This window comes from Heliangelus exortis, chromosome 3, assembly GCF_036169615.1.
Source record: "Heliangelus exortis chromosome 3, bHelExo1.hap1, whole genome shotgun sequence".
Lineage (NCBI taxonomy): Eukaryota > Metazoa > Chordata > Aves > Apodiformes > Trochilidae > Heliangelus > Heliangelus exortis.
The window spans coordinates 79,668,571-79,685,344 of record NC_092424.1 but is presented as its reverse complement, the minus strand read 5'-3'; the positions used below and the strand labels follow the sequence as shown (position 1 = coordinate 79,685,344).

At 42.0% G+C, this 16,774-nt stretch overlaps 1 protein-coding gene across 1 annotated transcript; it reads right to left on the bottom strand.

Moving 5' to 3' along the window:
* Positions 1–4,736: 4,736 nt before the first annotated feature.
* On the bottom strand, positions 4,737–16,368 carry CGA (glycoprotein hormones, alpha polypeptide). Its single transcript, XM_071742489.1, has 4 exons — positions 16,290–16,368; positions 8,675–8,781; positions 6,531–6,715; positions 4,737–5,081 (listed from the first exon to the last, which is right to left on the bottom strand). The coding sequence occupies exons 2-4, from the start codon at positions 8,772–8,774 to the stop codon at positions 5,004–5,006; spliced, it is 363 nt and encodes a 120-aa protein (XP_071598590.1). The 5' UTR covers positions 8,775–8,781; positions 16,290–16,368; the 3' UTR covers positions 4,737–5,003.
* Between the last annotated feature and the right edge of the window lie 406 nt (positions 16,369–16,774).

The following is a 16,774-nucleotide window of genomic DNA, read 5'->3' as shown; positions in this document are numbered from 1 at the left end:
ACACCCTTCTACTGCAAGAGGTTCCTGCTATATACTTAGGTGACTACCAAGTTGGTAAGTTGCTTTCAGCCAGTGTAAAAGGAAGACAAATATCCTGTACTTAGCCATCAACAGCACTGGGACAGCCTTCTCTTTCCTCTGTTTAAAAACATTGCTTAGGGAGGGTGGCAGGGAGAGAAAAAGAAGGCTACTGCTCACTTGCAGCTTCTAGGGCTTACTAATGATAAGAAGTCTGGTCTGAAATGTCAGTTCATTAAAATCCCTGCAGCTCGAGAGCTTTATCTTTCTGCCGAGGAAGCACCCCTCCTGCACTCCCCAGCTGTGGACTGGAAATCACAAAACCTCTGAATCATCGGAGGGATTTTTAGCCTGGCATCTCCTAACAGAGAGGTACTCACCCGTCTGTCTGTCTGTCTACAAAGCTGCCTGACAGCCGCTCCCAAGCAACCTTTTAACCCTTTGGTTTCGCTTTCCAGCATTTTCAGATGATGGGTGATGATCCTGGAAGCTCTTAAAAGTTCTCTGAAAATCAACACCTGTTAACGCCAAGCGTAAAAACTTGGCTGTGGTTTAAAAGAAGACAGGAGCAGCCCTAAGGAAACACCCTGGATGGTCAGAGGGTGGGCTGGACCTGGCCCCGGGGGATGGTTCTGCAGAGCTTGGGAGGGCACTGGATGGGGATGCCCAGGGAGGAGAGAGAAGAGTTTGCTGACACTATGGGCAAAATGGGGCTTCAGCGAGGCAGGGCACACAGATTGTGACAAAACCAAGCTTCACTAGTCCCTCTGCTCCCAGAATGAATGTGTTATTAGGGCTATGGTAATACAGGTTTATATAGGTCACCGTGACAGTAAAAACATACCATTTTTATCTTCAGCTTGCTTGATCTTCAGCAGTTTTAATCTGCAGTATCAGCCTGACTGATTTATTACTACTTACAAACCACACTGACAAGGACTTCACTTTAACTCCCTGCACAAATACCCTGTTACTAAAATACAGAATATGCATGCTGGCTATCTGTAAACAAGAGATTAGACTCTATTCTGATTTGTGACATTGTGCCCTTTCAAATATAACTGATCTAGTGTCCATCTCAGCCATTTTCTAACATAAGGAAAATATAATATACTTTTTTTTTTTCTGTTTTCCTTTCCTACTGGAAATCTGGTATTTAGTCCCTAGAGATATTGTCTTTCGGTATATATTCCCATTCACACCCTATTTATTTTCTTTTATGGTCAATTGTATTAGCTTCCTAATGACATGCAGCATTGTTTTTTCCTAGCCCTGACTGTGTATGGGCTCACTGACCAAACATCACCATTCTTCTGACTATGACCTTGGCTTTTACACTCACCTTCAGACACAAACGATTAAATTCTGACCCTATTCTAACAGCTACAATGTAAAAAAGTGTATTTGGATAATATATGTTAAGGATGCAAAATGTCCCCACCCCAGCTGGATAGAGATGGCTCCTGTTCCAGTGTGTGGGTTTGGCCAGCAACAAGGCTGAGCATCCACATACACACAGAGGGCACCAAGGCAGCTGGACATACAGACTACAGATGACCCAGAGCACTACCTCTAGCTGCACTCACATAAAAACCAACAACCCCTATACTAATATTAGTAAGCTCAGTCCTGTTCCTCCTCTCTGCCTGATCAGGATTGGAGTCCTCTATGAAAACATGTGCCCTCACCTTCCAGATCCACAAGCACACTCATATTCACAGATCCTCAAACACCAGCCCAGCCTGTAAACTGCTCTAATGTTCATGCCCACACTCCCTTACTAGGTAAGCAAGTCTGCTCTTACTCTCCAGCTAATCCAGTTTGAAGTTTTCTAGAAAGCAGATACATATGCTACATACTTTTCTCACAAGTGTCCCCACAGTCATGGATCCCTTGAATATTCCTTTGTCCACCTCTGCCCAGACCCTGGGTCTCCCTTTCCCAGCATGGGCCCTGAGGTCAAGTCCTTCCTGATGCAGGCTGCTTCTGCTCACCAGCAAGTCCATCGTATAGCTTGCTATACAGTTGCACAAACATAGGCACACAGGATTAAATTAACTGGGCAAAAAAAATAAATAGACTTTGGCATTTACAAGTGATGGTATTTAGACCTCTCCTACACAAACATACAGCGTGGTCCCTCCATTTGCTAACACCTGGACCCACAAGCTACACAGCCCAGGGTCCCTCCATCTGAGACCACCCACACCCTTCTTGCATATTGGTCTCTCTATTTGCTGGCACCAAAGACACAAAGTGAGTTTGCACAGAAAGTCACCCATAATGAGTTTTGCACAACTCATGGCTCTTCATGGCTGAGGAGCTTTGCTCTCTCTCATTGTCTTCCATCTGCCTGCTGTCAGGTCAGTGTCTTTCAGTGTTTATTTTATCACTTTTTTGTTATGTGTTGGTTCTTCTAAACTATGGAGTTGGAGCCAGTTAATAGGGCAGATGCTCCCACATTCCACAACCCTCGCAATATACACCCTTTGGGAACTCTTGATGTCTGAGGTCACTTCAAGGGGAGAGGGATCCCTGAGCTAAATTCATGACTTGAATAGCTTTGCACCAGCAAGAAGGAAAAGCAGCTGAAAAACAGACTGGGCATCCTAGAATGAAATGGAGTTACAGCATCTCACATCTTTAAAGCATGATTTTCACTCCATTTGGTTGCTGGTTTTCACCATTTCCATGTTTTAATGCAAAATATAGAAGTCGATTAAGAAGATGAAACCAAAAGTTCATAATGTCATCAACTTGCTGATGTGGGCAACACAGGCAAAGATAGACAAGCAAGCACTTGATACTTCCAGGAGCTCACTTGAGTAAGAGGTCATCCACGAAGCTTGGCAAGACGAAAAGGCACAACCCCCCTGAGAGGGAATTTGAGAGCCTATGTTCCCATGCTCTCACTTTCAGTCCTGTCAAAGTTATGAGAAATGCAATACTATTCCCAAAGGTAATAATCTTGCAGCTTCAGATTACTCCTCTCTCATAACCCAGGAGTCTCAGGCAGGATTGGGCTCTCCTGCAAAAATACCTGCATCAATCATGTTTCATAAAATTGCACAACTTGGAGTTCTGAGTCAGCTTTAGCAGCTGCTTGATGGGTATTCCTGTAATGTCTTAAGTGATGATCCAGAATGATAAATTAGACTTCTCATTGGGAAAACCTGTCCTGCTGACATTATTAAATTCATCCTAAAGGCCACCCTACTGGACTACTTTCCCTTTGACAAAAAGTCATGTTGAAGAAAATGAGGCATGGATGAAACATTAGGGGAAAAGCTTTCCAGAAGACTGAAAATTTCCAGCATCTTAAGAACAGTGAAGCAACAAGACCAGTTTCCCTGGAAGATTCTTGAATAACCACTGAAGGTTTTTTTAAAGAGTAAGTCAGGCAAGACACTCCCAGGAATGGTACGGTGCAGCTGATTCTGCACTAGGGACATAGGAACTGGACCAGACCAGTGGTTCCCCATGAAGAGAGACTGAATCAGGGGGTTAGGGCATGTAGATCAGGCCCTATGCTTACTAGACATATGCTGAGCAAGGCTTCTCTAAGAACCTCAGCTCCCCTATCTATAAGAAGTCTTTTCTTCTCCACAAAGCCCCATGATTGTATTCTTAGAAAACAGCACTGAATTTGCACCCCAATAGACAAAAGAGTGGATGAATAGCTGATCACTACATCCTGTCAGTCTTGGGCTGCTCAGGTGCCCCATCAGAGCTTAGCCCTGGAGACCTGTCTAAAATACTTCACTAAGTTGGCACTGGTGAAGACATCAGCCACAGCCGTGCCCCAGGATGGACCAGCACCTTCACAGTCTGACCCCAAGAAACCTTCCCTGTACCCATTAGAAGCTCTGACTGATGCCTTCTGAACATCTGCTACAGGGAAACCCCCCACAAATATATCTGAGGCTTTTTCAGACAGCACATGTAAGCCCTTGCAGCCAGCAGTTATAGCAAGGCTGATGTTCTCACACATACCAAGGTGAAGATCAGGATAATTCCTTCACTTAAGTTCTCATGAGCAGGCTCCAGACCTGCAAGCAGTTCCTCCAGAGACCCCAATCTAACCCACTACAACCAAAAAAGTACCATCTCTAAAATCCCAGCTTAAATTAAACTAAATTAAAGTCACGTACTCCAAATACATACTCTGTGGTCCACTTCTCACCTAACATATTCCCTGCCTTTCCCTTTTGCATATCTGGGTCCAGCACATTGCATTTGGGAATTACTAAAGCCCTGCACCATGTTGCTCAGACATACCTTAAATAGCTAATACTGCTATAGCACTCTTCTACTGTACCATTGCTACACCAAGCAGTACAATTCTTCATAAGAAGTTCAATTATGCATCCATTTATCTATATATATAAGAGGAGACTAAGTTCAAAGAAAAATAAAAGATGGCACAGAAGGGCAGAGCTCTGCACATGGATGGTATGCTGTCAAACTTTCTGCTCACAAAGGTAAAGAAAAAAACAGAAGAGAAATAAGAGAAACAAAATGTGAGTTTTTAAAAAAATCTAATTACCAAATGAATAGGAGAAAATTATTGCTTCTTTTTCTGTTCACTTTCCCATCCTTCCCTTCCTCCTTCCCCCCTCTCCCACAAAAAAAAAAAAAATATCTAGAAACTAACTGCAGCAAAATCTTCTTGTTTGTTTGCTTGTTACTATTAAATCATCGTTTTTCCTCAAGAAACATTGATGATTTAAATGATAGTTTATTTTAAAAATAAATCAAACCTTTGGTTGTCATGCAAGTGCTGTATTTTATCCCTAACGGAAATAATGAAACTTACTTAAATGCATGAAGAAGCAAAGAGGAAATAAAACAGCCATCCATCTTATTCAAAGGCCTATTCAGTGTCTTGAACAGAAAATATAAGATTTTACACAGCAGTGCTGTAAAAGCTGAAAAACAAATATTCCATTCACCGTTGTCCTTGATCATTAATAAAGGGACAGGCTTTACGATTTATGATAGTAGCAGGTACTGCAGTGACAATCTGTATGGTTCTCTATCTTCACATTGTCCTTAAGGGTAATCTTGAAAAAAAAGAAAAAACACATATACATAACAAATAATTAGGATTACCTCAATAGTAAAAACAGCATTCTCAAGTAAAAGATGTCTGAAGCTTTTTTCTTAACCACAAGGTACACAGGCTCTTTGGGGTACGTGTACTAGAAACAGCCTGTGAAGCTGCATCATCAGTGGTTTCCAGAGCTGTAAAAAGGTTTTCAACAGTGACATAGTTTGGTGTCCTTAATTTGGCACTTCTGAAAGCATCTAATTTTCAAACAGTGTGAAGTAACCAGTCAGGAAGTGTTCTTTGAATTTTTTCACATGGGGATTATGAAAACAGAGACCACAAACATGATGAGTAATTTTCATCTCAACCAAATTCTAGTTGCTGCCTCAGGGGAAATATTATGTCACTGGTCTAGAAAAAGATCTGTGCTCTCCCCAGATGAAGAGCCAGTATTCAGCCAGGTTCAGCTGTAGGTGTCTACAGGTAAGTCAAGTACCTGGGCTCTCATCACAGACAGAGGAGACTCAGAGCTCCATTCAGCTGCACACACAGAGCCACCCACTACCATTTGAGATGTCAGGAAATCCTACCAAGCCTCCAGCTGCCACTCCAGAAGGTCTTTCATGTGTCCTCTGTTTGCCAGCTGTACACAGATGTCTTGAATACCACAAAGTGTCTCAAAAGGCACCAAATCTGTGGGCAGGGAACTGAACCTCTAGTCAACACACTTACCAAGCCTGGTTCAGATCACCACAGGACAGACACTTTAGGCACCTTAGCTTGTTTCAACTAGATCACAATTTCTTCACCCAGAGCTAAATCCCTCCCAAAACACTCAGCTTTAGCAGAATCTCTCTTTAAGAGAACCTTCCAGATGAAAGCATTGAATAGCATTAAATGCTTGAGGTAGCTGCACATGTTTAAAGTTCCCTTTTGGTTATACTATTGAAAGTAAACACAGCCTCATTTCATTTAATGAGCACAGATGGGGTTTGTTCCTCATTCCCCCATATGTAACTCGTAGCACTGACCAGCCACCTTCCCAGAGAACATAAGACATAAGGAAAGACCTTAGGAAAATGACATAAGGACCAATTAAAATCAAATACACACTGTATAGCATTAAAATGGAGTTACGCACATCCAGGAGAGTTAAAAACAAGGAGACAGCAATTCACAATTAAAACTTCAGGTATCATGAGTCAAAATAGTTACTGAGTTCAGTGACACTGCATCAATTTCCACATCCCAACTGAATATCAGACTCAATACTGCTTGACACTTTAATTTCCTCTTCAGAAAAAAATAAAGAATCCAAGAGCAAAGGATATAAATGCCAAGGATGTTTCCCTCAAGTAGCTCTCCAATGTCTTCCAGCAAAAATATATCCTTTCCTATTCACTAGTTGAGCCAAATATTGGATCCTACAACAACCTTAACTGAGTCTCATTTGCAGTCTCACCTTGGTAAAAGCCTTTGCTACACAGCATGTTGCTTCTGAAGTAATGTTCTTTGGAACCAGCATGGTCTTCTTGGACCTCATCGGTGTGGGATAGGCCCGGGAGAAACAGCACCCAGTGCACTGGTAAATGGGTGCTCCTGGCTTGGAAAAGAATCTGTTCTCCCCTAGCTTGCACTCTGGACAACCTGCCATAAAAACATAAAGAAGAAACTTTAACTTGGGGTAGGACAGGTGGGTCCTCAGGCCTCATTAGAACTCCACAGGGAGTTATGCCCCCGGTGTAAGCCAGATCTCTGTTAGCATTCCAAAAGGACTCCTGGAGAGAATGGAGACACCAATGAGTAGGGTCTGCATATGCCCTAGGGTCTGGATAGAGATAGAATCATAGAATCATAGAATTGGCTGGGTTGGAAGGGACCTCAGAGATCATCAAGTCCAACCCTTGATCCACTACCACTGCAGTTACCAGACCATGGCACTGAGTGCCACATCCAGTCTCTTTTTAAATATCTCCAGGGACAGAGAATCCACCACTTCCTGGGGCAGCCCATTCCAATGCCTGATCACCCTCTCAAGGTGTGAGAGAGGTAAGGATTGGGGAGCTAAGTGGGTGAGGTCTGCTCCAATTGCTTGTTGTGATTATGTCTCAACCATGCTTACTAAGCCTATAAAACAAGGGGCTGCATTGCTGGGCCTTGGGAGTTTCCTTGACACCAACCCTACCCCTTGTGCTGGTCTAATACTGGCTGGATCCAGAACCTGTGATTTTCTGTTATCTCTCGCTTTTCTTCTCCTACTCTCTTGCTTTCTCTTTCTCTTTCCTAAAATCATGAAGTAACCACATTTTTTCCCAGGTTATGCAGCTTTAACATCCATGTATTGTGGCTTTTGTGAACTAAATAATCAGCTTCTATGATAGTGCAGCCTGAATACATATAATAAAGTATCAGCTTTTGTGCTTTTATTTTATGTTCCATGATTCTATGATTCTATTCCTTCTATAGTTCTAAATAATTCTTACGTTCAAATACAGACCTTGAGTGTTGTTTCACCTTAACCTAATCAAGGAGTATTGGACAGTCTGAGGGGGCTGTCATCATTTCATTACCCTCAAAAGGAAACCTTTCCCTCAAAAGGGAAACGCAGGCCTGGGAGAAGAAATCTCCTTTGGCTGTTGTCTGAGTTAGGTCACAGACATGGATTTTGGCTGTATTTTCATATTCATGAAGAAAGGGAAAGTGCAGGTGGTTAAAGGTAGCATTAACCAAATCTTGCTACTTCATGTCTGCAGAAAAGAAAAGCACAGATGGCAAGTTCTCCTCTTTAGGGTCCTTCATCTCTGCCACATGCACCATCTGTAAAACTTGAGTGTGGCTTTCTGGGTAAGGTACAAACATCACTGTATCTCTTCTCATTTTCTAACTTAATTTTATTGACCTTTGATGGGGGTGGAGGGGTGGGGGTCTGTATGTCTACTTCACCAGCTGTCCTGAGAGAACTTCCTACCAGTTATAGTTAAATAGCACCAGCAGGATTTATGCTTCTTAGACATTGCCTGTTTTCAGACAAGATTTTGTTTTAAAAAGGAGTTTTAAAAAGAGCTTTGTGAAAAAGAGATTTGTGTAGCTCACATTTTTCTATATTCAGTTTGAGGCTGAATAAAAAAAAAAAAGAAAGAAAAACCTACCCCCAAAAGAACTCTAAAGTGTTTTTAATATGGCTCTTTCATAGAATGCTACACCACCATAGTCCCATATTCTGGGATCTATAGATGAAAAAGTATCCTGCATATTATGAGGAGAAGCTATGGCTCTGCTATTCCCTCTGTTACATTGCCATTCAAGACTCAGAAGTAAAACAAACCAAAATGTTTCCATTTGATAGTACTTCAGGGATTACGATCACCCACATCAACATGAGAACACAGTCATCTGAGTGACTCTTGACCTAGAGATATCAAGTTTAGAGAAGAAAGGAAATATAGTCATAGCAGAATTATCTTGATTTATTACACCTTCATATCTCAGTGTCAATAAATGCAACTGAAGGATAATATTTATGACAATATTTATAAAACATGTGAAAGTTTAATTAATATTCTTTCTGAAAAATTGCCCTATTTCTGAATGCTGAAAGCAGCTTACCCTGCATGAGAAAATCTCCATCTGGGAAAGCATGAAGAAGATGCAGAAATACAGACAAAATGGCCAAAGTGACAGCTGCATACTTCCTGTAGCAATCCATGATCTGTCTGGAAACACAAATACACATATTTTTTATGAACTGTTTTGCATTGGGTAGAGTACCAGTATCTAGGCTACTCACTGATGCAGCATTCAGTGCAAGTAACAAACACAGTTTAGAACAGTGACTGGAAATGGAAAATGCAGTGTACTGAGGTACAGAAAATTGACTTCATCACAGTAACAAAAATATGCCTTTCTTTCTGGCCTTAACAATTTTATTTCTTTTTTTTTTTTTTTAATATTAGCATAAGCCATAGTGCATAAACTTCAAATGTCATAACCATCTAATATTTGTGGTAGACAGGATAAAGCCAGCAAATGCTTGCAAAGAAGATGAAGGAATCTGCAGAATCTAGTACTCAGGGAAAGACTCATTTCAGGGAAAACAGATTCACATCAAGATATAATTTCCTGAACCAAGAGTCAAATTATGTGTACACACAGTGACAGAGCCTCAAGTTCCACCAGAGGAGATTTAGTTTGGATATTAGGAAAAATTTCTTCACTGAAAGAACTGCCAAGCACTGGAACAATCTGACCAGGAAAGTGATGGAGTCACCATCACTGGAAGCATTTAAAAGATGTGTAAATGTGGTGCTTTGGGACATGGTTTAGAGGTGAACTTCCTAGTGTTAGGTTTATGGTTGGACTCTGTGATCTTAAAGGTCTAAATGATAGACTGAGACAGTAAGGCTGAAAGACATGGGGCTGTTTAGTCTGGAGAAGACTGAGAGGGAATCTTATTAATGTTTATAAATATCTGAAGGATGGGTGTCAAGATGGATCTAGAGACTTTCAAAACTCATCTGGATGTGTTTCTGTGTGACCTGAGGTGATCCTTCTTTGGCAGAGGGGTTGGACTTGATGATCACCATAGGTCGCTTTCAAGCCCTGCCATTCTATGATTCTATGATCTCTTGCATGCCAAAGTTTCCATAAACAGATCTTCACGGTGCTGTACCTTGATGGCTGAAAGCTCCTCCAATTTATATAATTAGAGAGGCACTACGTGCTGTGCTCCAGAGCAGAGGAGCTGGCACTGAGAGAGAGGTACTGATGGAGAGGTTCAGAGAGCCTGAAGCAGCCCCAGGACCTTCTATATCATGCAGGGTCAAGGGGGTCCCAGAGAGCTCAGCACAGCCACAGTGTTCTGGATCAAGATTTCTTTTAGGCTTTGTTTCACTGATGCAGAAACTTGGCTTTTGGGTTCTGAGTAACAAAAAGCTGGTCTGGTAGAAAAGAACCCTGGGTGGCTCAAACTTTTCAGTAGATTAATTTTGTGCAAGAAAGCTACATGTGGCACTGCACATCTGTCCTTCCGCAGCTAGCACACGAGATGAAGTGCCCATAAATAGCATATTACATATTCTCCAGGCAATTCAACAGAAACACAGTTGTGTGGTTGTATTTGATCCAGATCAAATCAATACCACAGGGTAATGCATATCTCTGATATGAATAACTGGTGAAACCATAACATAAAAGATGCAGAATATTTAAGTCACATCTGTTTGAATATCACCCCAAATTCTCTGTTTGATTTTCTTAAAAAAAATATTTTTTTTTTCCATTATTATATGCAATAAGATTTCATGGAGGTGGGGAGGGGAAACACATCAAACTTCAGTTCTGTTCATATCCAAACAACAGATGTACTAAGTAAGGGCTACATGCAGATCAGCAAGATGCTTTTTGGTAATTACCTTCCAATTTTTAAAATTATTCTGAACCATTCTGCACCAGACTGGCCAGAGACAAAAAAAAAAAAAAAAAAAAAAAAAAAAAAAGAAAAGAAAAGTCTTAAACTGCTCATAAGAAATTGGTGTTTCTTTTAAGCCAGAGAACTATGTGCCTGTGGCGTGGCATGGGAGGACCTCCCTCACTGGAAAGTCAGGCAGGACTGAGTCACCATCCCTGGAGGTATTTAAAAGACACATAGATGTGGTGCTTAGAGATATGGTTTAGTGGTGGACTTAGCAGTGCTGGGTAAACAGTTGGACTTGATGATCTTAAAAGTCTTTTCCAACCAAAATTATTCAATGATTCAATTATTCTTCTCCAAGATCTGAGTTAGGCTAAGGACACCACATGCTTTTTCATATCTTCATTTTATAAGCATCTGGTCAACTAGTGCTACTTATAAAAATCTTGGATTCATCTGAGCTATAAACACATAAAACAAAATACTGAACCTCCCTCCTCTTCTTGTCAGTTTCAAAATGGAGTATTTTAGGCATGAAGTTTGTAACCTTCCTTCTCAAACACTAAGCCTCCTTATTATCTGGCAATTTCTTCAATTTTCTTCCAAAGTATAGGCCCGATACCTTCCTCTAGGAACTAATATGAATTATTTATATCCCATTGTGAAGTAATTGGGTCCATGGAGAAAAGAGCCATATAAAGGATGCTTAAGTATTAAATTCCTAAACCAGGGCAGCCTGTGCAAGCAACAGAGACAGCAGCACTCCTTCACCCAACCTGGCTGGCCAAGGACAGCTTTGCCTTGCAGGATTGAGTTTCAGGTCTTTTTATTAGAATCATAGAATTGGATGGGTTGGAAGGGAACTCAGAGATCATCAAGTCCAACTTGATCCACTACCACCGCCGTTACCAGACCATGGCACTAAGTGCCACATCCAGTCTCTTTTTAAATATCTCCAGGGATGGAGAATCCACTACTTCCCTGGACAGCCCATTCCAGTGTCTGATCACCTTCTCTGTAAAGAAATTCTTTCTAATATCCAACCTAAACCTCCCCTGGCACAACTTGAGACCGTGCCCTCTTGTCTTGCTGAGAGTTGCCTGGGAAAAGAGACCAACCCCCCCCTGGCTACCCCCTCCTTTCAGGGAGTTGTAGAGAGTGATGAGGTCTCCTCTCAGCCTCCTCTTCTCCAGGCTGAACAGCCCCAGCTCCCTCAGCCTCTCCTCATAGGATCTGTGCTCGAGTCCCTTCACCAGCCTGGTTGCCCTCCTTTGGACCTGCTCCAGCACCTCAATCTCCTTCCTGAACTGAGGAGCCCAGAACTGGACACAGGACTCGAGGTGTGGCCTCACCAGCGCTGAGTACAGGGGCAGAATCCCTTCCCTGGACCTGCTGGCCACGCTGTTCCTGACACAGGCCAGGATGCCATTGGCCTTCTTGGCTACCTGGGCACACTGCTGGCTCATGTTCAGCTTCCTGTCAATCCAATTGCTGAGACAGAGCACATTTCAAGAGTGGGACCTCCAGACTTCCTCTGCCTTTGTAGAGTATCCCCTGAGGGCTCCTGGGCTGAGCATCCCTCACCTTTACCCTGAAGGGAGGCTGTTTGGCTGTGCAGCAGCACCTGCTTCAGGGGCCCGGTTGCTCCTGACTGGCTCCAGCTGAGCACCCCAGGCAGCCTCTCAAACCCAAAGCTCCTTATCAACAAACTTTGCACCTTCATTCTTAGAAATCTTATCTGATCATGCAGATATCCTCCCCCTCTCCACAGCCACTTCCCCAGGCTATGCCTGAAGCTAACCCACAATTTATTTGGGCTCTGCCTGAGCTGCCTCCAGACTCCTGTGACTGGATCTTTTGAATAGTTTCTGGTGTGCCTGCATAGAACATTTGAACCCCACTTTAAAGACTGAAACTGCCACACAAGTGTGTATGTGCTAATGACTGATGTTTGGGATAAGGCCCCAAGCTGACAACACTGATACATGCAGTTTAGCATTCTAGATCCTGGAAGCTACTGTGCTAAGCAAGCAAAAAATAATAACTAAAAAATTAAAAAAAAAGAAAAGAATAATTAAAAAATTCAATCCTAACTACCTAAGAGCTTCTCTTCTTTCAAATATACCAGTCAGTGCTGCTACTCCATGATAAATATTCTCCAGGGACAGATCAAATTATGGCCTAAAATATTTCTAAAAATGAGGTGGCAATAAAAGCAGATTAATGCCAACAACAAAGAATTTAACCCTGAGATTTGATGTAGAGGTTATAGAGGCTATTCAAGCATTCTATACTGACCAGAGAAGGCACTGCCAGCCTAACTATGAAAGATGGGAGAAAATCATGTATAATTAAACAAAGAATGCTTTCACTTAATGGAAACTTACCTCTTTGCAGATTTTGCACCTTCTCAGCAGAATCCCTCAGCCACAATGATACAAATATTCAAATAATGCCTGCTTACATCAGGAGGGTGTGCAAAGGTGAGGTGCTTCAAGAAGTGATGCCACTTGCCTCGTACTATTATCTGAGGGTGAACCTCTAGCACTGGGTTGTGTGCAACAAGAGTATTGATTAGCTGAGTGATGCTCCATCACTGCAAAAATTCCCAAAGATATATCGGGATGCCAGGCTGCTACACACAGGTCAAAAGGCCTTGTTTTATTGATTAAACAGACATCCCACACAGTCATCAAAGGTAGCAGTGAAGATGGCAGTGAACTTACAAGGTAGCTCTGAAACCAGGCAATAAAATCAAAGAGAGCTCCATCCTTGCAGCAGCCAAAGAAAGATCATGCCCAGGCAGATGGAGCAGAGACCAAAGGCAGGATGACAAGAGCATGGCCCTTGACTGACTGGGGTTAGCAGAATGGAAAGAACCATAGTTTATGAGCAACACAGGTACTATGCTCTCTGATACAAGACTCTTTCTAATTTAGATAGCAAAAACTAGAGGCAAGAGACTGACCTGGAGCCCAGCTAAACTGAAGAACTAAGAGGTCAACGGGGCTGCAGTTAACAGGTGGCAAGGCTTGGGTGCTGTGTAAAAGTAACTTTGCCTTCTTCTTCCCACATGCCCAGAAAGTCAGTCCATGCTGGCAAAAAGTCCAGTTGTCATGCTGTCAGAATTTCACTTGACAAGTTAACTGTCTAAACCTGCATTACTTGCTCTAGGCTGCTTTTATAATCAATGGAGAAAAATAGCCCTAAACATCCATTTTGCTACAGAATTAAGTCACTTTTCTAGTGCCTCAGAGTTAAAAGCAGCCAAGAATGAGCAGGAAGAAAAAGCACTGGCACCTATTGTGGAAGCACTGGAAAGAAGCATTTGGAAGAGGTATCAAAAAGCCAATTCAGTGTATGTATGTATGTATATATGTGTATGTATGTATATACGTGTATATATACAGTGTGTGTATGTATATATGAACATATGTATGCATGCAGGATGAATACAACCTGTAGTTACTCATCTCTGCTTGCACTTTTACCAAAACCCATCCAAGCACAAGAAATAACCTTTTGATGTCAGTCAGAAGGTGCAAAGGAAACGAGGGGTGCCATTAACATGGCAGCCCCATGGGAGTGTTGGACATGACTCTCAGGTTTCTGAGCAGCAGCTGCCAGCTCTCTGCACTCTGTTCCCTTGACAAGAATCATCTGTGTGCCCAGAACAAAGGTGGTCTCTCACACCATTTAGATCCACAGCCTCCTATGGTCCTGCCAAACATTCTGGGAACTGAACTGAGCTCCGTCTCATCTATGGAGGCACCCTGAATAAACAAACTCAATCTCACCCTCCAGCAAATAAGGGTTTTTAAAGGTTACTTGCTTTAAATGCTCTTTCCAGTCCCATAGAGGGCGTGTGACTGCTGGCAGATTTGCCTGACCTGGAACACAACCCCACAGGATAACATCAAGCCTTGCTCCATCCAAGTGTACATTCCCCAGAGAGCAAGGAGCTGGCTGGAGGGGCTCATGCCCCAGCAGAAGACAGACTGTCTGCTACATACGACCTGTTTCCACATCATCCTCAGCCCTCTGATAGCCTGGATGCACCAACAGCTCCAGTAAGATGCCAGCCACAGGAATAATACCACAACACTTGGTTGATTATGCCACGATTTCCTGCTCTTTGCTAAAGGCACAGTGGAAATCTCCATTTTAATTTTTCTAAGAACATATAATGCTATGATTTGGTATATTTTAAGCATTTAAGATAATTCAAGAGGGAAGCTATTTAAATTACACTTACCAAAAGAGTAATTAAAATTGCCATTTTGCACTTCCTTTATTGAGTCAGACTTTCAGACTGACACCAAAAACTACAAAGATACCTGTCAATAAAACTCAGATGTGATCTTCTCTACCCTTCTAATAAAACAGGAATTTTGCCTGATTGTCTTACTTGTTTTTTTGACTGTGCCCATGCTGCTAACACAGTGTCTACACTATTCATTTTATCTCAACATCAAATCAAAGGAAGCTTTTACTTTGCTCTATTATCTTTTTTAATCTACTGGGATATGATACAATGCACAAATTTCAGCAGCTCTTTAGAAAGTTGGTAATTTTAAGTCTTTCTCAGCAGTTTGAAGTCTCACCTCACTACTTACGATATCTTGCCTTTTCCTGTAAATGATTTAACATATTATCAGTTCTCATCACAAAGACAGGCAATGATCTGTATTTGCAAACAGCTTTTCTGTCGAGGCACACATGGGACTTTGTGGATGTCTTTACACTAATGTCAAGTTCCACCAGATCAGACCTGCCAGAAGGCTTTTTTTAATAGAATCATAGAATTGGCTGGGTTGGAAGGGACCTCAGGGATCATCAAGTCCAACCCTTGATCCACTACCGCTGCAGTTACCAGACCATGGCACTGAGTGCCACATCCAGGCTCTTTTTAAATATCTCCAGGGATGGAGAATCCACTACCTCCCACTACTAACCCTCTCCGTAAAGAAATTATTTTTAATGTCCAACCTAAACCTCCCCTGGCACAACTTGAGACCGTGCCCTCTTGTCTTACTGAGAGTTGCCTGGGAAAAGAGACCAACCCCCCCCTGGCTACCCCCTCCTTTCAGGGAGTTGTAGAGAGTGATGAGGTCTCCCCTGAGCCTCCTCTTCTCCAGGCTGAACAGCCCCAGCTCCCTCAGCCTCTCCTCATAGGATCTGTGCTCGAGTCCCTTCACCAGCCTGGTTGCCCTCCTTTGGACCTGCTCTAGGACCTGTACTGACTGTATGAAACACCCTAATTTTTCCAGCATAAACTTAGGTGCTCATTTCTTTCTGGGATGCTCGGCCATGGGTTATGGCTGTGTCACAGTAATGAGGAACTACAAGTGCCAGAGCTTCACTTGCAGCCCCGTGTCATGTAAAGAGTACCCTGTCAGCAAACCACTGAAGACTGAGAAATACTGACTGACTATTTATTTTCCCTTTCCTTAACGCTGTTAATCATGACTGGCAATTAGGAACTCTGAAGCATGCATTAGTACTCACATTGTGTAATATTTGGTATTTGGCAGAAATAACATCGATACACACAAAAACACAAGGTTACAGATGAATTAAGAAATCACAAAATATCACCATTTAGCTGCATTATAATTCTAGAATCTGATTTTCTCTTATTACAAAGCTAGCTTAACCCCTGGTGTTTTAGTCCCAAAGCAACATTTTAAGTTCATGTTCAAATTTCAACAGAATGGAAGAAGAAGAAATTTTGGAAAGAAGAGAAAGAGAAGGTGAAAAACCAAGTAATTATTCCTTTTTAACATCAAGAAAAATATAAAAATGCATTACCTCCCTTGTTCAACAAGAATAATCAGATGAGAAGCTACAGGGTAGTGTCTAAAGGTGAGCTGTCTGATGTTTGGATGTATGTTTCAGAAACTGATGTATGACAGAGTTGCATCTTCCTTTTATACCAGTAAAACTAGATCATGCTCCTCGCCCACATCTAAGCCACAGGATCAACTGTACATTTTATCTAATGAATAAATGTTACTTTATGTAATTACCAGCCCACCATGCTGATCTTATCTTCAACTTGGCTTTCATAAAGATTGGGTTTTTTCCTTACATAATGAAAGAAAGGTCAGTTCATGAACAAAAACTCCACGCTGATGTCTGAGTTTCCCGGGGAACACAAATACCAGGCATCCAGTTACTTGCTGCAGTATTTAGAGAACAGTCTTATTTTTTTAAAAAAAGAAGAGTTACTAAGGTTTCGTAATGCATCTTTATTAAAGTGGAGAATCATTAAAAAAAAACAACAAACAAACCCA

Coding starts and splice junctions, on each gene's coding strand:
- CGA (XM_071742489.1), bottom strand. CDS start 8,774: ATGGATTGCTACAGGAAGTATGCAGCTGTCACTTTGGCCATTTTGTCT. Junction 6,716..8,674: donor TGGAGATTTTCTCATGCAGG/GTAAGCTGCTTT, acceptor TTTTTATGGCAG/GTTGTCCAGAGTGCAAGCTA. Junction 5,082..6,530: donor TAGCAAAGGCTTTTACCAAG/GTGAGACTGCAA, acceptor TTTTTTTTCAAG/ATTACCCTTAAGGACAATGT.